Source organism: Podarcis pityusensis (assembly GCF_964106645.2).
Source record: "Podarcis pityusensis genome assembly, chromosome: 14".
Taxonomy (NCBI): domain Eukaryota; kingdom Metazoa; phylum Chordata; class Lepidosauria; order Squamata; family Lacertidae; genus Podarcis; species Podarcis pityusensis.
The window spans coordinates 43,589,738-43,611,372 of NC_138039.1; the positions used below are offsets into that span (position 1 = coordinate 43,589,738).

General features: G+C 46.1%; 1 protein-coding gene across 6 annotated transcripts in view; it reads left to right on the plus strand.

Annotated features, from left to right (window-relative positions):
* Window positions 1–7,856: 7,856 nt before the first annotated feature.
* The window catches only part of GRAMD2A (GRAM domain containing 2A), a gene marked incomplete at its 3' end in the record, with an annotated part of 62,669 nt that continues 48,890 nt past the window's right edge, over window positions 7,857–21,635 (plus strand). Inside the window, exons 1-2 of one of the 6 annotated variants that reach the window (XM_080980488.1) lie at window positions 7,857–7,938; window positions 8,227–8,341. Coding sequence is in view for 3 of the 6 variants with exons in the window: in XM_080980484.1 (XP_080836610.1) it covers window positions 7,992–8,341 (350 nt within the window). Of the gene's footprint in view, window positions 7,939–7,989; window positions 8,342–10,235; window positions 10,475–10,656; window positions 11,269–11,407; window positions 11,529–21,635 lie in introns of those variants that run through there. The other 5 variants (XM_080980485.1, XM_080980484.1, XM_080980489.1 and 2 more) reach the window with 5 other exon arrangements.

Consider the following 21,635-nt stretch of genomic DNA (forward strand, 5'->3'; position numbering starts at 1 on the left):
AACTGTTCTTTTGCGACCTAGCTGAATGGCAAGTTGTGCAGAAGACTGATGGTTTGTTATGAATCAAGCCACTCCTGTTTAGCCAAACTGATGATAGGAGGAACAATCTGCACTGCTCCTGCAAAGGCACAGTCATGTCAAAAGTCATTTTTGACAAGAGTTTCTTCTCTGCTTCTTTCCCCACCCCATCCCAAAAGCCCCCCACCCCTCTTAGTGTGTGGAAGCTGTGTAACTTGCAGTGCAGCCTGAGGTACCTGCAAAGCAGAAAATAGTTCTCATAAAAAAGTCGTATTTGACAGGTCTGAGAGGCCTGTCAAGTTAACAGATCCATAGCCTGCCTCCCCTTATGTGCGTGTTTTAGTCAGTTGCAACACCTGAATAGGTGACAGCCCTAATTGTATTAAGGCAGGACACTTGAATGCGGGTGGTGCTGTCGCCAGTTCGAATCTCTGCGATGGGGTGAGCTTCCTTTGCTCTGTCCCAGCTCCTGCCAATTTAGCAGTTGGAAAGCATGCCAGCACAAGTAGATAAATAGATCTACCGCTGTAGCAGGAAAGTAAACTTTCCGTGTGCTGTGGCTTCCCATCACTGTGTGTGTCCTGTTACACTAGAAGTTGTTTAGTCCTGCTGGCCACATAACCTGGAAAAGCTGTCTGCAGTCAAATGCTGACTTCCTCAGCAGAGATGAGCATTGCACCCCATAGATTTGACTGGACTTAACCATCCAGGGGTCCTTTGCCTTTTTACTGTAATCTTATTTTATACTATGAGCTCATTCAGGATGATTTCTCTGCTGTGGAATTAGATCAGAATAGGAATAAGAAAAAATTGTGTTCATGTGGTGCTTATTGGGGATACCTTTTCCCACTTCTGGCCAGCCAGGACATTATATTATTATTATTATTATTATTATTATTATTATTATTATTATTAAAAAGTGAGCAAGCTTTTGTGTTCTCCAGAACTCTTTAGCCTTTAAGACGCAGTGTGTAAACCTAAACCTAACAGGCTAGGTTCCCCCAGGTCCTGTGCAGGTTTATGGACACACCTAGAGAGACTGGGATGAAGTAACTGCAGTGGAACCTTGGGTTGCAAACATGATCCGTGCGGGAGGCACGTTCGCAACCCGCAGCGCCGCATCTACGCACGCGTGGGTTGCAATTTGGCACTTCTGCACATGTACAAAGTGCGATTTAGTGCTTCTGCACATGCACGAGCGCCGAAACACAGAAGTATCCCGTTCCGGTACTTCTGGGTTCAACGCGGTGTGCAACCCGAAATTGCGTAACCTGAAGCATCTGTAACCCAAGGTACCACTATGATTGGTTGGTTCCTTAGACCTGTCTTCTCATTTGACTAACCCAAAGATATTACTGAGGGGGGCCGGGTGAGCAGCTAAGTTCTGGATTTTAGCTTTTGCATCAGCAGCTCTTCAGTCCTGGTCTGTGGAAATCTGGTCTGATTTGCTTATCAGCCTTTCACAATGTGCTTGTCCCCCTTTGCAAATGCACCAGGGTGGCACATGTGGTTCTGTCAATGTGAAAACCTTCCATCTGGTCCCATAAGGGCAGTGTGCATTTGCAGTCTGGCACGTATGAGATTTGGGACATTCAGAAGGAATAATGTATTCAATCTCTGGCTTTAAGTGTGTATCCTGAATCTCTCCTGTAAGTTCTGGATAGCTTTGTGGCCAGGACTTAATGCAGTCAAAGGTTCTGTGATATTATTTGTCAGGTGCCAATATTAGCAGAAGGCAAGCAGTTACCAGATTTGCAGTCTTCTCCATCATCTTAGGCTTTGCTTCCTATATATCAGTTTTCTACAGTAGCTTATTTGACTAGAACTAGCTCAGTTGTCAATTCGTCTTCATATATATATAGAGAGAGAGAGAGAGAGAGAGATATATAGATATATATAGATAGTAAGGCTGCCACCACACAAGCCATAATGAAGGTTCTATCATGCCATGTTACAATCCTGGATTTGCATGAAGTCAAGAGTGCAGTCTCCACTGAAGGATCTGTAGTGCCTTGCCATCAATCACAACCCTGGATTTGAATGTAGACACGGATGGAGGAAGAGAGACAGCAGGTTACAGAAGAGCAGCGGTCATGACATGAAAGGGAAGGGCCCTTGAATAGAAAGTAGTGGGGGAGATCTGAATTGATTGGGGAGGGAGGGTTATTTTTATTATTTTTTTAAGGAGAAAAAAAAACCCAGATGGGCACAACATACGGTAGATGCTAACACAAAAAAGGTAACACAACAGAGCCTTTCCCAACTCCTATCTGTACTCAAACTTTGTTTTAAACCACAGCTCAAATTTATTTCCCATTGTTCAGCTGCCTTTTGTGAGAGAAAGGATACAGAGCCCTCATATATTCCATTGTATTTTCACACAGTGTATTTTCCTGGTACCCTGTTGTTTTGAACGTAAACGTTCCAGATTTAAGGTAGCAATTTATAACCAGTGTATTATTAATAAGCAAATACCCATATATGTACAACATCCCATCTTCTTATATTCCCCTCCCAATAATAATATTTTGACATGTTTGCAACAATTAAAAAGTTAACAGCCATTAAAAAATGATTATAATACACTTTAAACATTCAAGTAACACACCTTTTGGGTCGTTATAGCATGTATTATTCCTAACTGATTCATTGTTAACCTGACAACCTCCTTGTGTTATACGAGATGCCATCAAGATTGTAACTTGCAAGTTCCATTATGTTTAGTGTGATTTTATTCTGGATGCCCTTGACATCCTCATATGCGCAACCCCCAATTTCTCTGAAATCACTTTACTTTTCCTGGGAGATTAGCAAATGGTAGAGTCTACCCTTTTGTTGCTTTGGGTTACATTAAAGGAGGGAAACGTGAGGAGAAGGCAGATTCCTGTCAGAAGTACTAGCAGCAATTGGAGCTGGCCCTGCGTCCTGAGGCTTGTTAGAGCATCATTTGTTGTGCAGGAGGAGGTTGGATGGGCCATGGGGAGCTGGAGGAACTTCCCTGGGGATCTGTTAATGAGGCAGGTGTCTGCTTTAGAGTTTCCGGCAATGCTGCAGGCTGGCCTTGTAACAGCAACAATGATCTCAGCTGTGCCAGAAGAGTGAGGTACACTAAACTCCCTGCTGCAGACTCTCCCTTCTCACTAAACCCTGTTAACTCCTCAGTTTCCAACACCTCCTCTTCCTAGTCTTCTCCCTCTGACCCCTCATGGTTGTCCCACCATCAATCCCTGAGCTCTGAGCCAGACTTCTCTTGGGGGTTCCCCAGCTGGTTCTTCTCGCCATTCCTCTGCGTCCATGACATCAGGATTGGGCCCTGAAAACTCAAGGTCTGGGATACTTGTGACCCGGCAAACCTAATGACAGTTAGTGAGGCCTGGTTAAGCTCCTGCAAGTTCTCATTAGAGAATAGTCTCACATGCAGAGCAGACCAAAAGGGGTAGGAAAAGCTCACAAGGTGTCCAGAATTTACTGCCGTTTGATACAGTGATGGCCTTAGGCATGGGCGTAGCCAGGATTTGGGGTGGGGGGGCAAAACCTCAGTTTGCTTTGTTTATTGGTTTTTATTGATTTGGGGGGGGGGCAGCTTGGTATCTACATGCTGATATTTTCATTGCCAAGTAAATACCATTTTAATACTCCTGGATATTTCAAACTTAATTATTTTTAAGAGTAGCATCTACTCTATTGAGCTAGTCCATTGACAATATTAAAGAACAAAATAAAAAGATACTTAATCAAAAGTATATGCAAAGATATTTAATCAAAACTATACTGAATAAATGTTTTATTTTGCCAACTACTGGAAGTCTGTGGCTGGAGATTAGCAAGACTATTGATCTCTCTAGGTCTGGACCAATGCTTTAATGGAAAATTTAACAGCACACCCAAACCTTATGCAATCTGAAAAAGGGACAACTTTTCTGAAGTTTGGCATCCATTTATTGAATACATTAAAGTTAAGGAATATGATTGCCACGCACCCCCTTCTCATGGATTCCTATGGTGAAACAACATTGGATAATATGATTTTGAGGGACAATTGTCTAGAACTACAGTGGTACCTTGGGTTACATATGCTTCAGGTTACATACGCTTCAGGTTACAGACTCCGCTAACCCAGAAATATTACTTCAGGTTAAGAACTTTGCTTCAGGATGAGAACAGAAATCGTGCTCTGGCGGCGCAGCAGCAGCAGGAGGCTCCATTAGCTAAAGTGGTGCTTCAGGTTAAGAACAGTTTCAGGTTAAGAACAGACCTCCAGAACGAATTAAGTTCTTAACCCGAGGTACCACTGTATAATGCTGTTCTTTGGATGCTACCACTCCGTCCTCTCTCCTCACATCCTTCCTTTCCTTTCTTCCTTTGATCTTTTCTCTTAATTGTTGTTGCTATTGCTTTGTGTATACCAGAAAATAAAAAATAAAAACAATTAGCCAAAAAGAAGTATTTCATTTTAATAAAAATTGTAAAACCAAACCAATAAACAAACATAAATAAATTGGGGAAATTAATGAGAGAATGAATTTATACCCTGAGAATCTGCACCACACTTGGCTGAAATGGATTCTAAATATCTTTCCCTTAGGTGGGAAGCCCTCACTGCAAGAGAACAATCTTCCAGTGGCGGCTGTTGAGACTGGTAGGGCAGAATGCAAGGAGACCAACAGCAGGTGGCGCCAGAGCCAAATCTGGCAGACCCAACCAATTCTAGTTTTGTTCCCATCCACCTCCATGTTATAGTTCCCATTTAGGGGATAGAATTTAAAGCACACAATCATGAATTATGGGACCTGTAGTTTAAGGGTGCTGAGAATTGTGCCTCTATGAGGGGTAAACTATAGTTCCCAGGAGTGGAGGCTGGTCCAATTAAGGGTAATGGGGCTCTGTCCCACCAACAACAGTCTGCTCTCAGACAGCCCCCATCTGCCTGTCTTCTAACTTACAACCAGTTCATGGGGTGGTGCTGCCCTGCGGCTGCTTCTCCTTCCAGCAGATATCTTCGTAAACGCAGGAGAGAGTGAAGGGAAAAGCTTCCAGGATCTCCGGTCTCCTCCTGGGTGCCTTTGATTGAGCCGATGTTGTTTTAGTGCCTCTGTGTGTGTTTTCCCAGTTTGTGCCAGAGTGGGCTTAGCAGTGCCGGATTTCGAAAGTTCATTTTCGTGGCAGATGCCCAGAGCAACAAGGCTGGGTGCTTTGTTTGTTTTAATGAATGGAAATAAATAACATAATGACAGGCTGAAGGAACAAGAAAGTCTCTCCACCGCGCTGGCTTTGTGGGAGTACGGAGCCTGGTTGGTATCAGCACATACAGTGGTACCTCGGGTTACATACGCTTCAGGTTACAGACTCCGCTAACCCAGAAATAGTACCTCAGGTTAAGAACTTTGCTTCAGGATGAGAACAGAAATCGTGCTCCGGCGGCACGGCGGCAGCAGGAGGCCCCAATTAGCTAAAGTGGTGCTTCAGGTTAAGAACAGTTTCAGGTTAAGAACGGACCTCTGGAACAAATTAAGTACTTAACCTGAGGTACCACTGTCGTAGAAGGTAGGAATGATTATCCAAGGAACTCATGGCACCGCTTGGAGACAGCGAGGAGATTGCCTTGACCTTATTTAATGCAAGCTGCAGAATGGGCAACACTCACGAGCTGGAAGGGACCACGAGAGTCATCTAGTCCAACTTCCTGCAATGCGGGAATCTTCTGCCCAACACTGAGATTAAGAGTCTCATGCTCTGTGACTGAGCTATCCAGGTGTGTAGTCAACTCACTCAACTCTGACCTACTTTGAATTAATAAATGGGGCATGTTGTGACGTGGTTGCAGGCGTCAGTGGAATCATGGAAGGCGGTCTCTGAGGTCATCTGCAGTGCAGTGCACAGTGGAACAGAAACAGTTCAAGGATGGGAGGAGTCACATGTAGCTGGTTCTTCAGCAGAGCTTTCTCTCCTGACAAAATGGCAGCCACCAGGAAGGACAGTTGAGGGAGGCCACTGAATGGTCACCTCAACACCACATGGGAAGCACATGGCTCCCCCGCAAACAACCATGGGAACTGTAGTGAACCCTTCTCGGAGCTATAATTCCCAGCACCCTTACCGAACTACAGCTCCCAGGATTCTTGGGGTCAGCCGTGTGGATGCGATGAGAATCTGTCCTTTTTGCATATTAGTGCCCTTTAACATCGAACTTGAACACTGTTTTCTTTTACACCCATGTGCATGTATATACTATAAATATATTCATAGAATCATAGAGTTGGAAGAGACCACAAGGGCCATCGAGTCCAACCCCCTGCCAAGCAGGAAACACCATCAGAGCACTCCTGACATATGGTTGTCAAGCCTCTGCTTAAAGACCTCCAAAGAAGGAGACTCCACCACACTCCTTGGCAGCAAATTCCACTGTCAAACAGCTCTTACTGTCAGGAAGTTCTTCCTAATGTTTAGGTGGAATCTTCTTTCTTGTAGTTTGGATCCATTGCTCCGTGTCCGCTTCTCTGGAGCAGCAGAAAACAACCTTTCTCCCTCCTCTATGTGACATCCTTTTATATATTTGAACATGGCTATCCTATCACCCCTTAACCTCCTCTTCTCCAGGCTAAACATGCCCAGCTCCCTTAGCCGTTCCTCATAAGGCATCGTTTCCAGGCCTTTGACCATTTTGGTTGCCCTCCTCTGGACATGTTCCAGTTTGTCAGTGTCCTTCTTGAACTGTGGTGCCCAGAACTGGACACAGTACTCCAGGTGAGGTCTGACCAGAGCAGAATACAGTGGCACTATTACTTATGAGGATTTCATATGAGGATTGCTCTTCTGATGCAGTGGACTTTAGTCCCCAAATGTTCATGTCAGTCTTTATGGTGTCATGTGATTCTTCATTGTTTTTCAATTGGGAATAAGCCCTATTTAACTGGTGCTGTGGGTTAAACCACAGAGCCTAGGACTTGCCGATCAGAAGGTCAGCGGTTTGAATCCCTGCAACGGGGTGAGCGCCCGTTGCTCGGTCCCTGCTCCTGCCAACCTAGAAGTTAGAAAGCACCTCAAAGTGCAAGTAGATAAATAGGTGGGAAGGTAAACGGCGTTTCTGTGCACTGCTCTGGTTCACCAGAAGCGGCTTAGTCATGCTGGCCACATGACCCGGAAGCTGTATGCCGGCTCGCCAATAAAGCGAGATGAGCGTCGCAACCCCAGAGTCGGTCACGAATGGACCTAATGGTCAGGGGTCCCTTTACCTTTACCTAAAGTACTTAAAGGTAAAGGTAAAGGTAAAGACCCCTGACAGTTAAGTCCAGTCGCGAGCCACTCTGGGGTTGCGGCGCTCATCTTGCTTTACTGGCAGAGGGAGCCCACGTTTTTCCGGGCCATTTAGAAAACATGCACAAGCCGGGTTGCGGCAGCTGGGCAATCAATACTCCTATGCATGCTTTCTTTGCTAGGAAGCAAGTCCCACTGCGATCGGACTTACTTCCGAGTAAACCTCAAAAGTCTCAGGCTGCAGGACTGCAATCTTTTGCACACTCACACAGGAGTGGATCCTACCGAACTGCACAAGGCTGCTGCTACCAGAGTTTCTCATCTGGAGCGCAAACCCACGACACGTCACCAACCCCACATTCCCTTATCACCGGAAAGATCTCCGCCCCGTCGAGCACAGGACGCGTCCCCTTTAAGAAGCGACACCGCCGCCGCTGCGCACCCCGCCCAAACCCGGGGGGAGGGACTTCGCGTGGAGGGTCAGCGAGCAAGCCAATGAGAGCGCGAGGTTGGGATAGCGCGCGCACTCGGGGAGGGAGGGCCACGCCGCCGCCGCCGCTGCTGCCGCCAATAGGCTGGCGAGTGGGCGTGGCCAGTGCCGGGCGATCGCGAGCTGCCGGGAATGACGGCTCCGCGGAGGGGGGATCGCGAGGGGCCGCCGGGCAGGTATGCGGGTTACATCATCCCCGTGTCAGACTGCACGTGGGAACGCGGGAGGGATGCGTGGCTGGGACCCGGGCGCGGGGAAAGAGGCTCCTCGGCTGGGACGCGCCTCGGGCAGGCGGGCGGGGGGCTCCCTGTCCTGCTGCTGCCCGCCTGGGGCTCGGGAACCGGGGGAGCAGCAGCCCTTTCCCCGCGCCTTCTACGTGCCGAGGGTCGGCCTGGGGAGAGAGCGGGACCCGGCGGCTCCTGCCTTCGCCCTCGTTCTGATCAGCGCAAACGGTTTCCCTCCAGGCTCGTCTCTCCTGGATCGGAGCGCTGGTGGGATAGAGGCGGGGAGCTTCGCTGGCGCCTTGGCTTATGCCGTCGTCTGGAACCTTTTGGGCCAGGGCAGCCCCTCGAGGAAAGGGTAAGGGGCGGCACGCCTGACGCGGGGGTCGGGAGGGAGGCGCGGGCCGGTGCCAAACCGGCGTTTGAGACCCTGGGCTGGCCTTGGGGGCCGAAGGGGGAAACGGGGGCTGCTTAGGTGGTCGTTGAAACTGTGACAAGCCGCCCAGAATCGCTGCTGCGTTGCTTTTCCTGACTGCAAGCTGCTTTAAAATGCCTTTACATATTGTGATTTCCTCTTGCTAACCAGCCCTGAGACCTTAGGAATGATGGAATTGTAGAGTCGGAAAGGGGTCTCTAGGGTCATCTAGTCCAACCCGCCGCCATGCAGGAATCTCAACTAATTGGGAAGGGTGTGTAGTTAATAATTATAACAGGTGGATCCCATTTGCTCATTCTGCTGCGTGGGGCCCTTGTACTTCTGCCCTAAAGTCCTGCCTTGATGGCACCACCAAGTACCCGATGAAGTTGCATCTGCATGACTAGGGCTGTGGCAGCATCCTGTCAGGGACTGAGCCTGGTAAGAGAGGGACTTGGTGTATCTCCCTGATGGTAGCCAGAGTCTGAAGGGGCCACTCCTCAACAACCTTGGTGTGGGTCTCTAGGCCTGGGGGGGCAGTGTTGCCCAGTCTTAACTCCTATAGCACAGGATAATTCCCCCTTGCCAATGGGATCCCAGCTGCTGCTATAGCAGGTTTTCCTCTCTAAAGCCAGGATGGGGAAACTGTGGCACTCTGGATGTTGTTGACAATCAAGAATAATGAGAGCTGTTGTCTAGCGATACGTGGAGGCCTGTGGGTTCCTTAGCTTTATTCTGAAGAAGGCCTGTGTGGTGTAGTGACAGGGGAGACCCAGTCCCACCCACTTCCTTTGTGAAGCCCACTCTGTAGGCTGTTCATATCCTAACCTACCTCACAGGGTTGTTGTCATGGTAAAATGCACACGGGGTTAGAGTGGGAACGACTACATACATTGCCCTGTCCTCCTGGGAGGAAAGATGGGACCGAAATGCAATTTAATAAATAAGGTTATTGTGCTGATTACTGCCAGAGTGCGTGTGAAAGCTGATTAAATTGCAGCAGGACGTTTCAGAAATTATCCCTTGGGGGTTTGGGAACATTTGTTTGCACTACCTGGTGTAGTAGGATAGTTAAAATAAATAAACAAAAAACCTGTTTTGCTGATGAGAGAATTATAGTTGAGAGACTACTTGCTTGATGTCACTCAACTGGTGAGCCAGTCGATTCAGGCACAATTCTCAAAGGCCTTCTCTGTGTTGGCACCCTGTTTACAGGGTGCATTCTTTCCAGTGATACGGTTGTTGCTGATTCTTTTTCTTTTGGCACCAACTTAAGGCGGATCTATCTACTCAAGCTTTTGGAGGATGCTAATTCAGCCAGCCTTGTGATAGAAGTTAGGAGCTGTGCTGCAGTCTTAAAGATTCTTAATGTTTGGTGTATTCTGATTATGATATTTTATCTGCTCTGTTATTTTTGTGACATGGAATGATTGTTTGTGGTTGTTCTGGGGTCATGAATGATGAGGTGTGGGTCAGAAATATTGTAAATAATAATCAGAGCAGAGGGCTGGATCCTAACCCTTTTCACTCTTACAAAGCTAGGGCATTATGAGGATGAACAGGCTGTAAGAATGAGTTCAGTTTTTGGAGATGAGCCGATGATGTCTGGACTCGGGTGCTTCTGCAAGATAGCAAGGAACACTTCTAAAAATATTTGGATCTGGTGGCCTTTTTGGATGCTTGATCTGTTGCTAAAAAGTTTCTTTTAACTCTGGAATTAAAGCCTTGATGCTTCCTGTCAATGCCCAACTCCCCTCCAGGTTTAAGAGCGATGCCTGCTGTCCAGAGACACATGTCCCAGTTGCTAAAATTGCATCATACGGCCGTGTTGGGCAGGGAGAGGTTGAGTGGCAGATTTGGAAGCCGTGGTGTCTTGCCATTTCTCCATACACAATCCTGGCTTTGTTGCTGCTGAGTTGGAGAACTAAACTGACGAGGAAGCTTCTGCCGTTTCTGATTCCCTAGAGCCCAACAGGGAAGGTCACGGGAGACGAGTGAGGCGTGTTTTGCAGCAGACACATGCGGGCTTCTGTATGTTAATGATTCCCAGGTGGAAGTTTTGTATGCCTGTGTCTGGTGAGTTAGACAACTTTTATTTCAGGGAGTGCAGTTATGCTCTCACTTCAGCTGGTGCTTCAGGAGCCTGTGCTGCCTCATCACCCTCTGCCCCCCCCCCCGTTCCCTTTCGATTTGCCTCTCCTTTGGGTCATCTGCAGGTTAGATTTGCCAGGTTCCTGGGGCTGCCAGCTGACGAAGCTCTTTATGGCATGATTCTGGAAATTCTTCCCCCTGCCCTGGGTGGGATTGCGTGGATGAGACCGTCTGGGAGGCCTGCCGTTCTCTGCTCTAACAGGCCCGGCATTGTTTGCTTTGCACTATTACACATCTATCTCTGCCAGTGAGGACAGAATGTCTGATTTCCCTCCACCTCCCCTCCTTTTCTTTCCTTTTGCTGTGCTGTCTTTTGCTACACTAGGGCATGCTAATTATTTTTGGTGTTTCGCTCTTCCCCCACCCCGCTGCTTGCCAGAGTGCTTTCTTTTCCCCCTGTGACATATGCTGGGATATGAGAAACCGGGGCATCGCGTGACCTTGAAGTTTGGAGGGAAAGCTATGCAGGGTGGCTGCAGCTCTCCCAAAGGACTGTATGTTTCCAAACATCTTGTCCACTTGGCTCTCCGCTGAATGTAGCTTTGTCTCTGTAGCTGTGTCCAGAAGCTGCTTTTGATGGTGGCAAAGCAAAGTAACAGAGGCTTGGAGGTGGGACTTAATTGCTCTCTGTAGGTGGGCAATGCCTCCACCCCCAGTGCCAAAACAACGACAGTAGGTCCCAATTTCCCAGGTTGATTTGATTCTTGGATGCCAGTCTGGTCTGTATTGTCTTAGAAAATTTGATTGTTTTGCTTGGCCGGCTGGCAAATTGCTGGGGAAACCCCCTAGAATATTTGGAGATCTAGGTTTGTAGAAGGACTGTTGTAGAGTACTAGAGCCACATGCTGTGCCTGAAGAAATTCCAGGTAAGGCTCAGAAAAACTTCTTTCCCAAATTCTGGGCAGATGAGCTTTAACACAGATGATACTGAATTAGATGGGCTGATGCTTCAAGGCAGCTTCTTGTGTTCCTAACCTGGGTACGTACCGGCTATGACGTTTGCCTACGTCAATTCTGATCAATGTCTTGTCTTAAATGACCCCAGATTCTTGAATGTGGCCACTTCCTCCCAAATGTTTATCGTTGTTGCTAGCACGTGTGAGCGGTGGATGAATAACTTGGGATCCATCCATGGAAGACTATAGCGATCGCCTTTTGAGAACATGTGACCAGTGTTCGAAGTTCCCCAGGTGCCAGGTGTGTTTTGCTTCTGGCGTGGGTCCAATTGTAACTACCTGGAGATTTCTGGGCACCGGATTGGTGACCACAGTTTAAAAACCTTTGTATTAGTTCATCAGAAATATTGCTTCAATTTCCCCTGTGTGTGTTCCTCCTTCTTGCATCCTGGGACAAGTGAATGGTTGTAGGAGCAAGCTACAAGTCAAGCAGTGTAGTTGAGAATTGTAGAATCGTAGAATTGTAGCATTGGATGAGACTCCAAAGGTCATCTAGCTCGATCACCTGGCGAATAGGCATTTCTTCGTGGCAGCTGTAACCTAGATTGAAGGCGCCATTTGGCATCTGGCTTGTATATCTGAGTTTATAACACTGCATATAATGGCATATAATCAATGTTTTTTCTTTTAAAAAAATACAAAAATCAGATTTTTTGATTTAAATCAGATTTTTTTTATTTAAATCAGATTTTTCAAATAAAATGCTTTTGGAGGAAAAATCTTTCTAAAGATAGTTTTCTATTTAAGCTACATTATAGTCCAAAGGCTATTCATCAGGAAATAAGGATTTGTTTTACGTTTTTCATGTGTGCTAAAACTCAGTCTTAAGTTTTTTTTTTTAAAAAACCGTTTAACCACATCAGTTAACAAACATGGATACATATGCTATGATGTTATTGTTTTAGTTAAATAAATTGTTTAAATTGTTATTAAGTAAATAATTATTTTTCTCCTTCCAATAACGTACAGCAGAAAAGTTGTCCAAATATAAACAGTTAACTTATTAAACCTCACAATAATGTCATAATTATCTGTCTATGTATTTCTAATAGTATAACCAAATCAGTAATGTTTGATATAACTGTAAAAACTACTCTGAACATTTATTATTCCAAAAATGAAACCTTCATCTGGTTGTAAATATTAAGAATGAGTCTTTCTGTAAAAAAATGATTTAAATCAAGTCTTACTGACTAGTGATTTAAATTGTGATTTAAATCGATTTGATTTAAATCAAATCCACCCTGGCACATAACAAGTCCTGCTACATCAGGCCAAAAGTCCATGAATTTTAGAATTTTTCATGGTCCTCCATTGTGATGAGAAGCACCAGGCCATGTGTCAGAAGCTGCTGCCGTCTTAATTACTCCTAATATCTCTTAGCCCTGCCTTGGATGCACACAGTGTTGGAGGTGGGGCCCAGAGGCATTTGGGATCATGAAGATGGCCACTGTAGCTGCCTCCTCCACCCTTTCTCTCTGCCACTTTGGGCTGAGGGAGTGCCAGGAGTCTGGTGCTGCTTTCATCATCCACAGGAGCATGAGGACCTACCTGCCTTATACCGAGTCAGGCCATTGGTCCGTGCAGCTCAGTGTTGTCTGCATGGATTGGTAGAGGCTTTCCAGGGTTGCAGACTGGGGACATTCCCAGCCTTAACTGGGGATCCCAAGGATTGAACCTGGCGCCCTCTGCATGCAAAGTTGAGGTGGGGAACCATCTATGGTGCATTGCTGCTGCAGCCTCCCACTACCATTCCCTCTGCACACACAACCCAGTCAACTTTGGAAGGTCCCAGTCATGAGCAGCTCGCTCCGACCTTCCCTAGACCAGCTGCTGCCAACCCTGTCCTGTACAGCTATCCTTCATATGCGCTCATTTTTTAAGATCCCACCAAGTTCTTTGGTCGAACCAGTTTGGCAGGTTTCTGTTGCACTTCCAAGACATACCTGAGGAAAACTAAAACGAGCTCTCAGAGGTGACCTGAGTACAGCAGCAAGAGACATTCACATTTTTGTGTGAGCATTGTGGTTGTCGGAATTATACCCATGACTGAGGCCTTCTTCTGCTGTCTCCATATAATTTATAGTTCCTAGAGCAATTTGGTTTTTTAAAAACACCCAAAAGGATGGACATTGAAGTTCTTGTGTGGTGCATTAGAAAAATGAACCTAGCAACACCTTGCAGGAATGCACTGCTGTCCAAGGACTAAGAAATCAATAGAAATCGTTAGGAGTTAAATTGATTAGATCAGAAGTTGCTTGCCCATCTGGTTCAGGTTATTTCATCACTGTTTATGAAAGTGGCTAAGAGCAGCAGTTGTAATTAGGAAAGCCCAAGGAACATTCAGCCACTGTAGTGAGGCTCTGTCCTTCCCCCTCTTGTGTTTTGTGTAGTGAGGGTTATGCTGGATCAGAGCCTTTGGCATGGTAACAGCTAAAGAAGAACTCAGTCCCATTGCTCCATAGAAGTAACAGTCTGTACGCTGCCTAGGAAGCAGGATGAATATTGCCCATACTTGTAGCTATTGCTATATCCTATTGGTGTAAGACATGCTTTGCCAAAGGTAAAGTCCTTATTTCAAAGCAATTGCTGTATTCTGTGTTCTTGGTAGTTTTAGGGGGAAGGTATTCACTAGGGGGGCCTTGGCAAAGTGTATTCTTATTTTATTAATCTGTGACTGTTAGGAGAAGACAGAAGGGAAGGCTGAAGGAAAAAGGATAAAACTCCTGGGCGCTAGATCCACCCCCAAAATTCCTGGGTCTAGTGGGTGATGGAGTTTAATCAGTGGTTGGAGTATTAAAATGGGCTGCCAGGTGCTGGCTTTAGCAAAGTGTTAAAATACAGGTGAAACCAGTTTCCCGTTCAGGAAATTGCCTGGGAGAAGAGCCATTACGGAGAACAAAAGGAAGGTAATGGGCAATTAACAAAGCAAATACTCTGTGCCAGTAGATGGGTCTGAGCCCCTCCTTCAAGGGAGAGATAGTTAGAGACAAAGCAGAGTTGAGTCTTGGGATTGCAGTTGGGGATGATGTGAGCTGGAGGAAAAATAGTTGAAGGCTGTAAGCATCAGCAAGCTGGAGAGAAAAGTGGATGTCTTAAATACAGCAAGCTGAGCAGAGTCAGAGCTATGGGAGAAGCAAGACGCTTTGGAGTGTAATGCTGGCAGCCCCTCCATCGCTGGCTCAGGTTGTATATGTGTGTAAATAAACTATATATCATAATGATAGCACAGTTTCCACTGTGCCTCATTTGCAAAGAAAACATAAGCCCTGGGTAAGTGCCTGGAATCCCTGGAATCTCTCACAACTCAGAGATTGCAGTGGTGTCTACAGAAATATATTCTTATTTTATGAATATCTGGCTGTTTAGGAGGAGGCAGAAGTGAGGGCTGAAGGGAAAAAAAATAAAGCACCCATAATTGGGGGGGGGGCCCGGCGGGCTAATGGAGATGTACCAGAGGTGGCCAACATGGTACCATCCAAATATACTTTGACTACAAGTCCCATCATCCCCAGCCATAAGCCATAGCTGGGGCTGATAGGGGTTGTAGTCCAATAACATCTTGAGGGGACCACATTGACTACCCCTCCTATGAGTTCAATTAATATTGGACTCATTATTTGAGTGTGAACCCCTGTGTAGCCAAAATGAGGAAGGTGTAAGCAAGCACATGGGAGCTCAGCATTTGCAGATTTGCAGCAGTACAACATACCCCTCAACTGTCCTGATAAAACCAGGTTATCCTGGAGGGTTTTTGTGTGAGAGCACGGCAGCCATTTTGAGCGCCATGACCTCACACCATCTCACACTGTAAAAGTGCAATTTTCAGGGCCGCAATCTGAGGTGGTGACCCAAAATGCGCATTTTTGAGTGCCCTGAAGAAAACACACCTTTCGGGGCTGTGATCTTGCGTGGGCCATGTGACTTGTGCATGAGCGTTGCCCCAGAAGATGTGTGCCCTGTTTTTTCACCTCAGCATTGGGGAGAGTATGGTATAACACAAGGGTGATTGAATATTGGGGAGACAGCCTGGTAAGAACTGAGCATGCTCAGTAAGCTGGAATACTGACAGAGAGTTTTGGGGTGGAGAAAGAAAACGGCAATGAACTGGAAATATCCTGAGAGCGGTTAGCATTCATTGGCTGGCTGGCACTCTGCACAGACTCTTGGCATTTTGTTGCAGACTCACTTGCTATATAATATTTTTCTTGCCTGCCTCGGATCCCTACAAAAGGGGACTTTGCTTAGCCTTTTTCTTCCTTGCTAGCATAGCCCCACCCCCTGCAACACCCCCCCCAACTCCCTGTGAATAAATATGACTCAAAAAGCTGCCTTTAGCATTTCAGTTATTTCATATTTGCCGTGCTTTAAGGAGGAGCGCAGTGTGACTTGTCAAGTCTTCACTGCCCTCGTTCTGAGCATGATTTCGCCAACAAAGGATGCCCTTGCTTGCTGCGTGTGTCTGTGTGTGTCCGTCCCCCGCCTCCGGCTGTAGAGAAGCGTAGCATTTCTCCGAATCCGCACGCAAACAATTTCCACTGGAATGCAGGCTGGGGCAATGCAGCCGTACCCATCTAGAGCAAGGAAATGAGGTCACTGCTGAATGAGGGCTGTGTCTCGGAAATTCAGGCTGGCTGCGCGAAACTCTCGGGACCTGGCGTGGGCATTCTCCAGCAAACCTCTCCTGGGAGTTTGACTCAACATGCAGCAACGTGACGGGCTGCCGACAGCTTGACTGGGACTCTGTCGGGCAGGTCTCTTGCATAAGCTGCCTTGCTATGTTCTCGGAGAAGCCAGGGAGGATGGTTCTCTGATGAGGAGCTGCTTCCCACATTCATTTTCTATGGGTGGCTAACCCGTGGTTAGGGATACGGGTGGCGCTGTGGGATAAAGCACAGAGCCTAGGACTTGCCAACCAGAAGGTCGGCGGTTCGAATCCCCGCGACGGGATGAGCTCCCGTTGCTCGGTTCCTGCTCCTGCCCACCTAGCAGTTTGAAAGCACCTCAAAGTGCAAGTAGATCAATAGGTACCACTTCGGCGGGAAGGTAAACGGCGTTTCCGTGCGCTGCTCTGGTTTGCCAGAAGCGGCTTAGTCCTGCTGGCCACATGACCCGTAAGCTGTACGCCGGCTCCCTCGGCCAATAAAGCGAGATAAGCGCCGCAACCCCAGAGTCGGTCACGACTGGACCTAATGGTCAGGGGTCCCTTTACCTTTACCTAACCCGTGGTTGCTGGACTGCAGCTCCCATCACCTCTGACGGTTGGCCATGTAGACTGAGGTTTTCAGCGACAGAATATAGCCAGGTGCCAGGCGCACTTTGTGACTGGCGCGGGTCCAACTGCGACCACGTGGAGATCTCTGGATGCCAGGCTGGCGACTGGGGAAAGCAAAATATCCTTTTGAGAAGGATCTGAAATATTTTCCTTGAAGCTTGACTCTGATTTATTCTGGATGGTTTTATTTGATGTTTCAATGTGTTGTAAACTGCTTTGAGATCTGTTCTTTAAAATATAAAGTGGTACAGAAATGAAAACACAGCAACAACAACAACAACATTGTTGGAAAAAAGGCACTTAGACATTCCATTGTGGCTACCATAAACCAGGTTTAAGGTGCCATTTGGCAATTAGATTGTATATTTGAGTTACTAACACTGGCTGGTGCCGTTCTGTTTTTACAGTATCGTAATTCTTGGTTTTCTTAGGCTTTATATATGTATATAATTTTAATTTTTTCAATTTTTAATTGTTTATTAATGCTTGTTTCCCCCCGGTTCTTATCAGCTGTCTTGAGTCCTGTCAGGGGGTATATAAATAAATATATTATTAAAAACTAAATTCATTACAACCTTAACAGCTGCCCTACTGGATCCACCCCAAAAGTCTGCCTAGGCCGTGGTTGTTCAGATGCAGCTGGACTAAAACTCCCCTCAGACTTGACTCTGGGGCTGATGGGAATCTGGAGGGCCACTGGTTCTCCATCTCTGAATGGGCCCTCCCAGAAGATAACAGCCATGCAGGAGTGCTCATCTTCCACCTGCAAATGAGAAACAGTCACCAAAACTCCCCACTAGCAACGTAATCCTAATACCACTGAATTTGTGGGCAGGGCTTTTTTCCAGCCGGAACGCCCCGGAACTCAGTACCGGACCCTTTCAGGTGGGTGCCATTGCCATTATGAGAGGACAAGGGTGAATTCTGGCACCTCTTTTTTCTAGAAAAATAGCACTGTCTGTGGGTAACTGTTTTTTTTAAATCCAGGTCCTAAATGCTCGTAAAGCGGGTGCCAGGAGGCTTGCTGTGGAAAGGGAATTTCCACAAGTGGACATTGCCACAAGGAAAGCCATCTCCCTGCTAGCTAACACTCCTAGTCCAAACCTCTGAGCCGACCTAGATCACAGCCCCTAATACCCAACTTAAGATACGGGTAGGTTCCTGCGGGAGCAGGTGGTCCTTCAGATTTGGGAAGTGAGTTGTGCATCTTCATCTCCCTGTGGGAGAGGGCCATCTGTGAATCGGTTCTGAAATTCTTGCGGGCAAGATGCAGCGATGAGGATGGGTATATTTCGAGGGCTCAGCCAGTCAGCCGGCAGCCTTTTGCGGAATGAGGCCAACAGCTGTTGGCCTCCTAATCAGGATGAACTTGGTGTTCTAAAAACGGGAAAAATATATCGGCCTTAGTTTTAAGCCTTGGTATGCCTCTGATGTGTTTATGTAACCACATCACCCTTGATTTCGGGTTGCGTTTGGGGGGCTGATGGCATTAAATTGCTACTGTCTTAGTGTTACAGGGTTTTGTGCGTGGCGAAATGTTTTTGCCAGTTTTTGAAAATGAAAACCAGCTTTGCTTGGCAGAATGGGAAATTTGAGCACAGAGGTCACTGGGATGCTCTCAAAGCAAAGAATGAGCGAGTCATTCTTGTAATTGTTTTGCATTTTTAAAATTGTATATTGTGTTACTTTGTGTTGTTCTGGGTGGCTCTGAGGCTGCCTCTTGTGGCTAGAATGCTGTCTAAAATAGTACTTCTGGCTCATGTTCAGCTTGGAATAAACGAAGACCACCTGGACAGCCTTTCTGGAATCCAGTAGTTTTGGATTCTGGAATCCAAAAGAAATTAATAACATAACAAAAACAACAACTGGAAAGTCAAACCAGAATTAGCTTTATTAAATATATTTCTAGACAACAATCTGGATTCACATAATAAAGAATTAATAAGCCATTTATTACAAATGACGAGACCCAACATAACCAGATACTGTACTGGAAATGCCTTTCTGGCACAACGATCGACAACTGACACAAAACAGTTTGGGAAACAGCTCTCCTGGAGAGATTAACAAATAAAGTGTGGTTGACACGTGAACAGATCACGAAAGATGGCTTTACCCCAGTGTGATTTAATTGCATAACATATGCCAGTACTCCAAAAAATGAACAACCCTCCGCCTCCCGCATTTGGCTCAGTCTGCTTGATCTAAATTTAAATTTAAACATAAATTATTATATTTGAACCCCGCTTCCATGTTCATCAATACACCAACACTTTACAGGCAATGACCGTTTTGCACGGGAGTTGAGTTCCTGACCCACACGCATATAAACCCACTCTGCCCTCTTATGCCCTCTCCCCGCCCCCTTTCCCAGCCACTTCCAGGTTGCGGTGATGTGCGCATGCACGGTCGTGCGTTCTTTGAACGTGTGCAAAATGGGAGTTGCCTGTATATTGTTTCATTACTAACATAAGAGGAAAAATGATTATTGCTCATACTTAATTTAAACACAATCACAAGGGCTCCTGACTGGGCATTTAGCTTTGCAATGTTGAGTGTTATCTGTTAATTCTGTTCTATCCTGTTTCCCCTTTGTTTTTGTTTAAATCAAATGACAAACGCAAGAACCTATACATTGACCACTAATCATGCACCGTATGTTGTAGATATTGCTGAAAATTTATTATGCTATTTTTGTTATGTACAACTGATGTGAGACTTCAGTGTTTATTTATTATTCCTATGATCCTTGTTTATAAAACCCAATAAAAAGTTACTAGATCCTTTCCACTTACAGTTAGGCCAAACTGCATCCCTCATCCTGCAACACTTTTGATCATCTTGGTTGCCCTCCTCTGCACACATTCCAGCTTGTCAACGTCCTTCTTAAATTATGCTGCCCAGAACTGGACACAGTATTCCAGGTATGGCCTGACCAAGGCAGAATAGAGTGGTACTATTACTTCCCTTGATCTGGATACTAAACTTCTGTTGATGCAGCCTAGAATGGCATTAACTTTTTTGCTGCTTTATCACACTGTTGACTCATGTTAAGCTTGTGATCCACTAAAACCCTTTCACATGTACAGTTGTACCTCCGCTTACGTATCCCTCCGGTTACGTAAACTTCGGGATACGTAAGCCGCAAACCCGGAAGTATATTTCTGGGTTTTGGTCGTGTGCACATGCGCAGAAGTGGTCTCTCTGGTTATGAAAACCTCAGGATCTGGCCGGAACACCGGAATGGATCCCGTCCGCAACTGGAGGTACCACTGTACTACTAGTAAGCCAGGTGTCCCCGATCTTATATTCTTCCTGCCTAAATGCAGAACCTTATATTTGTCTCTATCAATGTCAAGTTCATTGGTTGGTAGTTCCTGGGTCTTTTTGAAGATGGGGACAACATTTGCCCACCTCTAGTCTGTAGGGACCTCCTCTGTTCTCCAAGAATTCTCCAAGATCATAGGCAGAGGCTCTGAGCTTATATTCGCTGGCTCCTTTAGTACCCTTGGGTGCAGCTCATCAGACCCTGGAGATTTGATTTAATTTATAGAAGCCAGGTGTTCCCTTACCACCTCCTTTCCTATCTTGGGCTGCAGCTCCTCCTTACGTCATTTATTATGTTATCGGCAGGTTGGGCATTGCTCTCCTTTTGGGAGAAGACAGAGGCAAAATCAACGCAGGAATTACATTTGTAAAACATAAAAAAAGAATATCACACGTTGGTTTTTTTCAGCCTGGTGTCCCCGCCTGTCAAGAGGGTTTTAAACTTTGGTCCCCTCTATGCAAATCTGTTAAGCATCCCCCCCCCATGCCCTCCTCCAAGCAGTTAATAAAAAAAACCACTGGGCCTGACAACGGAAATATCCTCCTGGTGTTTGTGTGAGAAGAAGTGGTCCTGGATGATAAATGCATGGCATGACTGGGCAAAGTTCGTACGGTGAAGCATCTAGGCAGGAAGCTAGCAATGGGCCATCTGGAAGAATAAAGCAAAGGGTTGCCAGCATAGAGAATCGAGTTTTGCTGCAAAAGGTGATGGACTGTGGCAAAGTTTCACATTGAAAAGGTACTAAAGGGCAAGTCCATGCTGTACTCCATACCGTGTGTGTGTACACACATGCACACACACACAATGTTGTTGATTACAGCATGTACAATTTAAAAAAGTAATACAAATAAGTGCTTTTAGAAAAGCGCTTGGAATTTGAAATGAGGGCAAAAGCTGGCAGATGGATTTGCAGTTTGATCAAAAAGTGGTTTCCTGTGCATCCAAGGCCACATTAAAAACTTGTTTGTGTAAGTATTCAGATAGCTCAGAATGAGGCAGCCTTAAAGTAGCTTTTAGGACAGAAATGAGTGGCTTTTGGCCCTCCATATGTTGCTGGATTTCATCAGCCTCAGCCAGCATGGGCTTGTAGTGTGGGATAGCAAAAGGTCAAGGCTCTCTCTGCTTTGTGTTGTTGTTTTTGAATGCGTAAGGTTTTGTGCTGTTGTTTCTGGGGTTTTTTAAATTTTAAAATGTGGCCTTGGGTTGGGCTATTCCTTGGCTAAATTTGGCTAAATGGAAATACCCAAAAGAGATTCAGTGGGAGCTGCTGGATGAGGATACCGCCCCAAACCCAGGCAATCTGTGTACTGATTTTACTTGGCTAGAGATCCAGCATTGACTCCCTCCCTCTTCGCTGGCTTCCTGCCTGAGAAGGGAGAAATGAATCTTCTGTGTCCTGTGGACTTACCTCAGGACCATCCAAAGTGAATGGAGTCTTGTTCTTGTTTAACCGTTTCTAAAAATATAAGGAGCCAGGAAAACGTTCAGTGCAATGAATAGGCTTTAGATTTTAAGGAGAAGAAAGCA